Below are 10710 nucleotides of genomic sequence, written 5' to 3'. Positions count from 1 at the left end.
CCGCCGCCAGCGCCTCTCTAGCCCGAAGCCCTACGCCCGGCGCCTGAAGTCAGTAAGTTGAGAGGCCACAGAGCTGAGAGGGAAGGCGGGGCGGCTGGTCCTCTGCGCAGACGGCGGGCCTGGAAATGCAGGCGACTCAGGTTCTCGGTGTAGGGGTGCTGTGTGCGTTTGGGCGGGAAGGACCGCCGTGGGGCGTCAGGGCTTCTCCCACCTTGCTGGGCGCTGGGGAACGGGGATAAGAACAGAAAGAACTCGGGCTCCAGGACCCAGACCGCCTGCCTCACTGGTAGGGGACCAAGCCATTGGGCAGCGCCAGGGCCAGCAAGTGAGCCTCGGGGACTGCTGAGCAGGGGCTGAAGGCTGCGCGCACCCCGAGTTAGTCACAGCGACCAGGTCCGAGGGGGCAGGTACGCCTGCCCTTTGCCCTCGGGCTGCTGAGACGCTGAGATCTGGAACTTGGTGAGTGTGGGACTCGGGACTGGTACAGACCGAGGCCACCTGTGCAGAACAAAACAGTGGCCTTCGTTCCTGCTTCAGTCGAGGCCTCCAGAAACACAATACACAGGTGGTGCCGGGGAAAAAAGTGGGTGTTAAGAGTGGAGAATGTTCTCGTATCGGGATCTACTGGGCATTTATTAGAAGTGTCAGTCAACTCCAGCAATGAGAAAGTCTCAGACAGGAGACATGCCCGAGAGACTTGCTTGTTTCCGGTTGCAGGGATCTGCAGGCCTCTGCGAGAGGAGGATACAGAGGGCTGAGGCAGTTGCACCCATTTGGCCTTGCCCAGCTTGCAGCAGCACACTCAGAAGGCCAGGGACGGTTCCTGGGGGGGACAGGGGACCGCCCCTTCCGGCCCCCAGGACGTCGGGAGGAGGGGGCTGGCCTGGTGGCCCGAGGTCTGGCCTCCACTCAAGCCGTTAAAGTAAGGCGCTTGGCGCGGACCGCCAGGGAGGGCGCAGGGGAGCGCAGCGCGCAGGCGGGGAGGCCTCGAAGCCCTTCAAGGACCCCGATTACTTTCCTTTGAAAAACAACAACAACAACAACAACAGCTCCCTCCCCAAACCCCCGCCCCCGTCTTAGCCTCCGGGGACCCGCGCTCCAAGCAATTGTCGCCCGGGACCGTAAACACAGCTCAGTTGCCTCAACTTTCTCCGTGCATAAAAGTTCCCGGCGTGCGAGGAAATTTGAATATTTGATCAGCCCCTTTGAGTGACCCTCATTAGCCTGGCGCCCTGCTAAGGCCCCGGCATTGCAAGAAAGCTGCTGGGCCCGGCATTTGTACGCCTTGTTAGCGCCGCTTAATGAAGCCGCCCGGTCGGCTCAAAGGCGGCCTCGGAGGCCGGCAGCGCGCACCTCTCGGCACCCCGCTCTGCCTAATGAGCCCCACCGCCCGCTAAAGGACCCTCCACCCCCCACATCCTTAAACAAGCGAAGTCTGGCGCTGTCTTGGGCCACAGGCACCACCCACTGCCCAGGAGGGTGGGCATAAACCCAGCCTAGCTGGCTGTGGTGATCTAGCCCCAAGAAAAAGGAGCAGGTGACTCAGGAGGTGTGAGCCCCACTGGTTGCGTGTGTGTGGGTGTGGGTGTGTGTGTGGTGGGGGCACAGCTTCAGACTCTGGCCCTGGATCAGTCTCCCCCTCCCAAAAGGGACAACAGCAAATCAATTAGTCACTCCGGTGCCTTAAAGATGCATCTGCACTAATGCTGGAGTGGCAGAGGGCAGATGCCCAGGGGAGGGCATCTTCCTTCCTGCTCAAGTTCCTTTGGTCTCCAGTGCCCGGGAGGCTGCACATTTCTTCCCACCAGTCCTTTTCTGACAACCAGAACTCAGACCTGCATTTGAGAAGGGTGGGCAGGCTCAGCGCCCCAAACCACCACTGCGCCCCCGCGGCAGAGCCCAAGCAGTGTGCGATCAAATGCTGGGACAGTTGGCCATCGGGAAGGGCAGGCCAGATACCACAGCCTATGCTAGCCATGCATCCCACCCCCCAGCTGTGCCTCCTCTGGTCTCCCTTTAATCATGTTTCTCGTCTTGGGCAGGCCTGAAGAAAGTGCCACAGAAGGGCCACCTTCCTTGGTGCAACTGGGCCTAATGTAGGCCCAGGAGAGAGGAAAAGAAGGAAAGTTCTGGAAGAAAGGGGGCCAAGGCAACCATCTACTCCCTTTCCTCCTTTTCTTGGGACTAGTAACGTGTTTGACCAGTACATTTAAGAAACTATTAGAAATCACACTTCAGTCTTCAGAAACTATCCCCGTTCTCCTCTACTGCCCTTTTCCCTGGACTCAAGGAAAATTCAAGGCTCCCTGTCACCCCCACCTTGCACTCAGCTCCTGGGCCCTTAAAGGTTCCTTTTGGAGGGCCTGGGAAGCAGGGTGCTCCGGACCCACACTGAGCCTTCTGGAGGCCCTCCCCCTAGATGCCCACAGTGCTCTGACACACTGAGCCTAGCCAAGCTGGTAGCTTCCAGATCCCATTCTGGGAGGCCCACTCTAGAAAGAAGAGGGACAGGCCAGCCTTCATCTGCTGCCAAAAGGCCAGGCAGGCCTGACATAGCAGAGCCCCCTCATCCATCCGGCCTGCTCCTCTGCCCTCTCCTCTCTCCCCTTCCATTTCACTGGCATGCCCAGCCCATTTCCCACTCTAAGGCCCCTTAAGTCAAGGCAAAACTGACTGTGTAGGGATCATCCTCGAGCTGAGTAAAGGCAGTGCCCACGCCACCATCCATCCAAAGGGCAAAAGCAGGCGCAGAGAAGCCAAGGGGTGGGCGCTGTTGGAGAAAAGGGGGACCTAAGGCGGAGGGCAGAGCTCAGTTCTGTGGCCCCAAGGCCAGGCCCACCGCTGCTCAGGGGAGGAGGCAAAAGGAGGGGGCTGGAGTCGGCGGGCAGTGGTCGGTCGGGGCAGCAGGGACCTCAGGAGTCGGCGTGGGGGGCTAGATCCGAAGGCGAGGGGCGGGGAGGCGGGGGTCTGAGGAGCGCGCCGGGCGGAGGGGGGGCGCAGCTCTTTAAGAGCCACACGGCTGGCAGGAGAGGCGCGCGGCCCGGTGCTGGTAGCTCACTGACCCCGAAGGGGATTTAGCGGGAAGGGAGAGGCCGGTCTCGGGGGGCGCCCGGAGAAGCCGAAGCACAAGAATAAGGAGCGGCTGCGGCTTGAAAGGCCGCGCGGAGCGGCGGCGCTGCTGCTCTTGACTTCTGAGCAGGGTTTAGAAAATCTGCCCCGGCTTAAGCCGAGCTGCGGTGCTGGGCCCAGAGCGCCTAGTCCGCTGGCACTGTCGCTGGCCTCGGAGCCAAGGAGGCGTGCGACGGGGCTGGGGCGGGGGGAGCGCTGGGGTGGCGGGGCGCCTGGCAAGGGCTCTCTTGGCTCCCCAGCCTCTCGATCCTCGCGCAGAGGATCCCCATGTCCGGCACGACATGGTCAGAATTTTCTTTTTCCAACTTGGCCCTGGGTTTTGTGTGTCCACCTCGCGCAGCCTGGAAGCCGGCCGAGCCCAAACGGATTCTCAACAGGTGGCTAGGTAAGTCTGTTTAAAGGATTCTGGTTCTATCGTCAGCCCCTCCCTGACCCCCTTATTTCCCCCTCCCCGTTTCCCCCCAGGCTGGACAGAGTTCACAGGCTCCTCCTGCCCACGCAGGAGAGAGCGCGCGGGGGTGGGGTGGGGGGAGCGGGAGCAGCGCCCGCCCCCTGGGCTCTCGGGCTCAGGGTTCCAGCCCAGCGAAGCTGGCAGACGACCCCTGTGAGTTCTTCCCGCTGCCTCGGGTGGGAGCAGCACTTTGGCTCCCTGGACCCGGCCCTGGCGCCCCAAGAGGGGGCAGGAGGGAGAGCGCGCCGCTGCACCTCCAGAGCGGAGCTGACAGGAAGGGAACACGGGATCCCTTAGCCGGCGGCCTTTGTGTGGGCGTTTTCCGTGGAAACTGAACTATTCATTCTCTCTTCGGAGAGGCGGGATCCGGCCCAGGGGATCCGGCTTAGGGGAGCCTGCGCCAGCGGTACAAAGGCGCGCAGAGGAGCTTCCCGGCGGCCAGGGCTCGGAGTGGGTTGGGGGACGAGGCCAAAAGAGGGAGGGGAAGCAAAGAAAGGCCAAGGCCAGAAATCCTGGGCGTCCGAGTGGAAAGTCGGAAAATGTCCCCAGAGCGCGCCACAAACCGGTGCGCGCTCGCGGGCGCACAGGCTCTCTCTCCCCCTCCCGTCCCCTTTTCTCTTTCTCTCACTTACACGCGCACACACACCCATTCTACACAGGTAGCCCCCGCGCGCGGTTCTCGGCAGTGCGGGTCGCACGCCTGGCGCCGAAGCCCAGCGCGGTTGAGCCGCTTTCCTCCCAACCCCCATCCCGCCCGGCCCAGAGCGCCCGCCCTGGGGGAATCGGGAGGGCCCCCAGGTCTGGGGCTCAGGGAGGATCTTACCTGCGGAAAGGTAAGGGAAGCCGGGAGCAAGAAGCAGCGGCGGATAAATATTCATTAGGAAGTGTAAGTCTCCTCTTTTAAACCGCGCGGCGCGCTCTCTGGCTCCTATCTCGCTTTCCCGCCCTCCCTCTGTCTCCTAGTACGATTCTCTCCTCCTCTGCCCCCCCTTCCTTCGAAATACCAGGTGGATCCCCGTCTAGCTAACCTGTTGGGAAGCTTGAGCTGCGGGCAGCGCCTCCACAGCTAGCTGTTTGCTTTCGCTCTTGGGGCGCGCGGAGTTCTCCCCTCCCTCCTTTTACCCAGCCCCCACCTCCTCCTAAATTACTACATCATTAGCTTTATTTTCCCGGGGGTTGGGGGGAGCGAGCAGCCGGATGCACCTCTCCATAGCAGGGTGAGAAGTCGGCGCTCCCCGAGGCAGCCCCAACTCCACCTCCAGCGCATCCTCATCCGTCTCCACATCCCTCCTCAGCCTCCTTTCTTTTTCTTCCCTCTTTCCATCTCCACCTCCATCGTGTCCCAACCCAGTTCGCTCACCAGCCCTCCCACCCCGCCGGGCGGCCTCCAATCCGGATTCCAGACTGGGTCAGCAGTGAGATATCTGGTTGGTAGGTCCAGCGCGCCGAGGTTGGGATTTCAACCAGCAAGGGGTGTGGGGTGGTTATTCTGGTCTCCGGTTCCCACCTAGATTTTCCATCTCGACCCTGCATGGGCACGGGAACAACTTGGGCCTTAGGATCGGAACACTGGGGGTCATTTTAAGGGCCTCAGTCCTCCAAGCCTCAGGGTCCCCGGGCCTTGGCCCTTTTGATCTGTGCTGCGTGAGGGAGGAGAGATGGCTTCACTTTGCGCTAATGAGCAGGAGAGACGCGCAGACCCACCATCGGACTGGCATTTGTCCTCTAGGAACAGACTCCCTGAAGTTAGCCGCAAGTCAGCAGCTTTCTCAATCACCAGAAAACACTTCTAGAGGATTCCAGGAACTCATGAGAAACCGCTTCCAGTCACAGGTGAACACTCGCACATACACCCGGTACTCCCTACCCCGGAGGCCAGCGCCCCCGCAGACCTCTGAGGAGAGAAGGTGACAGGCTGCCAGGCGGATTCCCAGCGGAAGAATGCATCCTACCACCGCCTTACTGAACCGTGCTCATTCTTTTTGATCACCTCCCTCCCAGATCAAGCCCTCTAGGCCCTTCCAGGTGTCTTGAAAATATGTCATGGCCCCGGGGTGCTTGGGGTGGCAGTAAAGCACTCTGGTAGCCTTCGGGGTGCTGCTCTAGGCAAGGGCTGGAGGAGGGGCCGAGGAGGCAGGTGGAGGCTCCTTCCCAGGTACTTGTAGAACTGTCCCCGGGAGGCCAAGGAGGAGAGCTTTGTCCCCCAAACCCTCCAATTACTCGCCCTGAGGTTCTGCGATGTCCACAATTGGATTTGCACCCCGCTAGAGCACGGGGAGCATTCTGCAGTGAGGTGACTGCAAGGGGAATGCAGCCCAGAGCTCTAGAGAGACTTTTCCTCCTGCATTAGACCCGGCCAGGCCATGGTTCCTCAGGAGAGGTCCCGAAGGTTGGTCCCACCCTTCCAGAAAGGATTTGTGGTGCAGGACCGTCTGAGGGTTTCCTTCCTTCTGAAAGGTTAAGAAGTGGGCAGACGAAGGTGTAAAAGAGGCCTAGGAGCCCTGGCCTGGGGTCAGGAAGTCTTATCGACTTCACAACGCATCCAAGGCCCGAAGTTTGCACTTGCCCACTTCACCTCCCCAAGCAAATACTCTGAGCTCTGGCTCAGAATGAGTCACCTGCCTGCGTGCAGAACACACATGGGCAAGTTAAAGGAACACTAACAGCAGAATGTGAAGAATAAAGAAGTGTCCACAGGCATAAATCTTCGAATGCATGAGTGCACGCTCGGCTGTCCAGACGCAGACAAAAGGCACAGGGCCCGCGTGGATTGACCCCACACATGCAGGCCGATGTAGAGGAAGCTGCACACAGGGAGAATAAGGATGCAGGCGGCAAGGCTTCCTGCTAGAGGGAGGGACATTGGCCCCGAGGGAGAAACTTTGTTGACTGGGTGAGAGGTTTCAGGTCAAGTCCTGGAGACTAGCGAGAACAGAAAGAGCCAAAGCCAGTCTTTTTACCTTCTTCCCTGCTCTGTTGGAGACACCCAGAAGAGGGCAATACAGGAAAGATTCATTTTGACAGGGATTATCCGTATTTATTTTTGTGATTTTTAACCTAGGAGGTTGCATTCTGGAGGTAGAGAGGGCATAGACAGTCTCACTGAAACACAGGCGTCTAATTCCCTCTAACCAGCAATCTAGAAATGAACCTAGAGTTTCTAGGTTCTAGAAACTCCTTGTTTTGCCCTCTTCGCTTCTGTTATCCTAAATCTAGTCCTTCAAGGAAGTATTAGCTCAGCTCCCTCCTCCTGCCCAGGGTTCTATCCCAGCCCCCTGTATATCAAAATATTCTCCGCAAAAGAACACTAAAGCAAGCTGAATTATTTAGTTTGTGAAACTTATTTTCTTTGTGAGGTAATGGGACGTTCTCAGCCCCTGCTTCCCAATCTCGATAGAGTTCGATGTCCCTGCCCAGTTGAAGGGCTACCAGCAGAGATTCCCAGCATGGCTCTCCCACCAGGCCTGAGTAACTGCAGGAGCTTGTTTTTGGGGTCTGCTCCACTTGCCTACGTGTAGTCCAGGTGAACAGTCCTGGACAGCAGCTGGTTTTGTGCACGCTGGGAGCAATGTGCCCTTCTTCCGCTTCGTCTTCCTTCGCAACTTTCTCTCTTTTGAGCTCATTTTTCTAGCCTCTTTTTCATCTGAATGTAGAGACTAAGTTTGGAAAGATTTGTCTCGATTTTTGTTAAAGAAGAAGGATAAAGAGGAGTTTCTGGTCCAGCAAGTTAGATGACCACCCTTCCAGGAGCAAAGGAGGGCCCATTTTGTGAAGAAGAAATGAACCACCGAACAACACGGCAGGAGGACTTGCCTCAGCAGTTGTAGTTGCCCTAGAAACGGAGGGGATATGGAGGTATGAGCAGGAAAGATTTTCTCCTCTTTTGGGGGGTGATGCTATATCATTTTCCTTTTTAGGATATACTTAATTCCTGGGCATTGTGGCAAGAGTTTATTCTTGTAGATATTTGGAACAATAATGAGTGAAATTCACTTTAGACTCATGAAATTTTGATTTTCATTAGAAAGGCAGTTTCTTCTAAGATCGTTTTTTCTTCATCCAGGTTTGTGTTTCCTCATTCCCAAATGAGGGTCCACCAGCTGATTCACCCCCCAAAAAGACTTCCACACAGAGAAATGCCTAAGGACCCATCGCTCTCAGATCCAAAGTATACTTTTCATTCCCTGTAGCTGAGGTTCAGAGTGCAAAGAGACAAACTTGTTTGCTTTCAGGTATTCTTTCCTTCTTTGGGTAGTTTACCTAAAGGCTTCCTCAAATAAATGATGACATTTTACAGTTGGAAATATTTCTTACTTTTGAATCTTCCAAGATTCTTCAAACTCTGCTTGGCTGATTTTAAAAACTGCATGTGTATACTGGTACCGGTTGCAACATTTATTACTGAGGCAGAAAAGCTACTGGTTTCCTCATAGCCCAGAACGTTCCATGTACAGTGACGGCAGCAAACTTATTTTTCTATTTCCCGAATGCCCTTGTCACCTCTGCCAGGGAAACAAGGCCCAGAGCAAATCTGCAGAGATTTGTGACCTCTTGAATAGAGCTCACTGTATTGTTAGGATTTTTTTGTAAGAAATTCTCACTGATTGTGTGCTTCCCTCTCTTTCTTCCAAAACTAGCTGTTTAGGATTGCCCCTACTTTGGCCTAGAAAGAAGCTCACCATTTCCGATGCCCAGGGCAAAGGGCTGGGCACCGTTGAGGGTCTAGGGTTGGGGCGGGAAAATGCAGAGGGTATGTGGGTGATGTAGATGACATCATCTCCAACAATAAATTAAAATAACCAGTTACCCTCTAACCCTTCCACAACAGTGTCAACGCGCTGGAGAGGCCGACTCACCTCCAAAGGTGTCTTCAATCCCAAGGGCTGCGACTCCGCGCCGTAGCCCAACACTGGGCCCGCGCGCTGAGAGGAGGTTCTCCGACGGCAAAAATCCCATACATTTTTAACTACAGTGATTACTAAATTAATAGCAGGCACTAAGACAGATGTCAAAACGTCTTGAAAATGTTTATCTGTGAATAATTGAGAAGGTGGTGGGACGCATTATCTGATTGTGTAATGAAATATGTATGAGGAACAGCTGTTTGCAACAGTCCCCTCCCGCGTCGCCTCAACCAGGGCCCTTCGCTTGCTAGCAGGAGTCGAGCGAAGTCGGTCGCCACTCCCGTCCACTTGGGAGCCCGCTCGCCCCCTCCCCGGCTGCTGGCACAGCTGAGGCTCCAGCGCGCCCAGAGTCGCCCAGTCGCCTGAAGGAGGGCACCACCACGGAGCTGCGCCCTCATCCCCAGCCTCGCTCGCCGGGCTGGGTGGCGGGGAGAGGCTTGGCCCGCTGCGTGCTGTCCCTCGAGCCGTCCGGGCGGGCCGGAGCCGGCCTGGGAGACGAGGAGCAGCCCGCGCCCGAGCCCTCTGCGCGCGGAGACGAGTCCGGGCCCCGCGGCTCTGCTGGGCGGACGGGGTCACCGCGGGGTGACGCCGCGCTCCCGAGCAGGCTTTGTCCGGCACTCCTGCCACACTGTCCACTTCCTTCTGGCCCCCACCCCAGCCTCCGCGTCCGGCCCTGTTTGTTTTTCCAGCCCCGCGCCCTCCACCCTGACACGCAAACGGCCCGCGGGCTGCGTCGCCGAGGCCCACGGCCGGCGGGGGCCGGCGCGGCGGGCTCTGGCCTCGGAGGCAGCAGCGCCGGGGAGAGGCGGCTCCGGGGGCCTCCTGGAGCGACAGGGGAAGGGACAGCCAGTAGGGCCGGCCTCTTGGGACCCAGGGCCTCGCCGGCCCAGTGGGAAGACCCAAGTCCCGGGCTTAGAAGGACACAGACGCCGGCGCCAGGGTTCCCGGCCCTGCAACCCCAGACTTGGGGTGGGAGGACATTGGTGCTTGAAGCGGGTAGGGGGACTCCTTTCGGGGACCCCACCATCAGGTCTGGGCCTTGAATGAGATGTCAGCCACACGGACAAACCCAGTAACCCTGTGTGGACGCAACATCTGGGGCACTTCGGGTGGCTGCGGAACCCTGTCCCCGTGTGGCGCTTCCTGCGGTCCCCAGAGCAGCCCCTGGCCTGTCTGCTCGGCCTCTCTATCCTCACCTCCCCGGCCCCAGGTCTGGTCCCTAATTTCTGGAGCCCAAGAAGCGTCGCCCCTAAAGGTTGGCCGCACTGGCCTTCGCTGCGCCACAGCCTCTGGAGCGCTCAGGGCCTGGGCCGAGCGGAGGAACAGGGTCCAGCTCTGCGGCGGCGCGGGCCCCCAACACCCATAGTCTTCGCTGTCTCTCCCGGCTGACTTGCACTGGAGATGCGCTCGGGCGCTATTTCTGGAGCGTCATCTCTTTTGCCTTAATCCCTTATGCTTTTATTCTAATACCACACATTACCGTTAATCTGTAATGATACCACTTCAGAGGAACCTGTTGCACATGAGGCACGGTAATTTGTAACCTTGGAAACAGTTTTAAATAAAGATTATAACAATGATGTCAACTGTGTTTATTCTCTGCCCAGGGGATGGGTAGAGGGGGCGCGTTAGCCCTTCGTTGGAGAGGATGAATTTTCCAAAAGGGAGAAGCACTCGGGGCAGGGCAGAGCGGCCAGGGGTCCAGGAGGCAGAGAAACAGCCCCAGATCGCTTCCACTGCCCCAACCCCACGCCTGGAATTTCTCTTTTTCTTTTCTTTTTGGACTCTGTGAGGCCTGGGGAGAGGCGACTGCTTTGCAAAATTGCAGGGTTCTCGGTGGATTTGAGCCTTCGCGTATCCCGTATCAGCATTCTCCCTGGTCCTGTGTGCCCCGGGATGCTGAGGCCGGAAAGAGCAGAGAAACGGCGGCTTGCAGCGCTCTTCGACTGCGAGAAGGCAGAGCCGCCACTGCAGCGACCACTCTGTGCTCTGAGCTTCCTTGCTAAACACAGGCGACAGCAGCAACGACCAAAACCTTGCCGGCACACAGGAAGAAAAATTAAACATAATTGCTTTTATTTATCTGTTGCTTTTACATCATTAAAATATTTTTAGCTACATTGTATAAAATAGCATCTCCTCTGATGATTACCTGCCATATCTGTTGATCTGTTTCTTGTGTATTCGGCACAGCAATATTAACAATTAAGGAAAAAGCACATCTTA

General features: G+C 57.4%; 1 protein-coding gene across 2 annotated transcripts in view; it reads right to left on the bottom strand.

The window, feature by feature from the left end:
- Positions 1-5678, bottom strand: part of Six3 (SIX homeobox 3) — a 12157-nt gene extending 6479 nt beyond the window's left edge. The window contains exon 1 of one of the 2 annotated variants that reach the window (XM_005390963.2): positions 4404-5678. In XM_005390963.2, the coding sequence (XP_005391020.1) occupies positions 4404-4458 (55 nt within the window). In that variant the 5' untranslated portion in view covers positions 4459-5678. The remainder of the gene's footprint in view (positions 1-4403) is intronic. The other variant, XM_013517631.1, reaches the window with a different exon arrangement.
- Between the last annotated feature and the right edge of the window lie 5032 nt (positions 5679-10710).

This window comes from Chinchilla lanigera, unplaced genomic scaffold (genome assembly GCF_000276665.1).
Source record: "Chinchilla lanigera isolate Chin_1 unplaced genomic scaffold, ChiLan1.0 scaffold00040, whole genome shotgun sequence".
Taxonomy (NCBI): Eukaryota; Metazoa; Chordata; class Mammalia; order Rodentia; family Chinchillidae; genus Chinchilla; species Chinchilla lanigera.
This window is presented reverse-complemented; position numbering and strand designations above follow the sequence as displayed.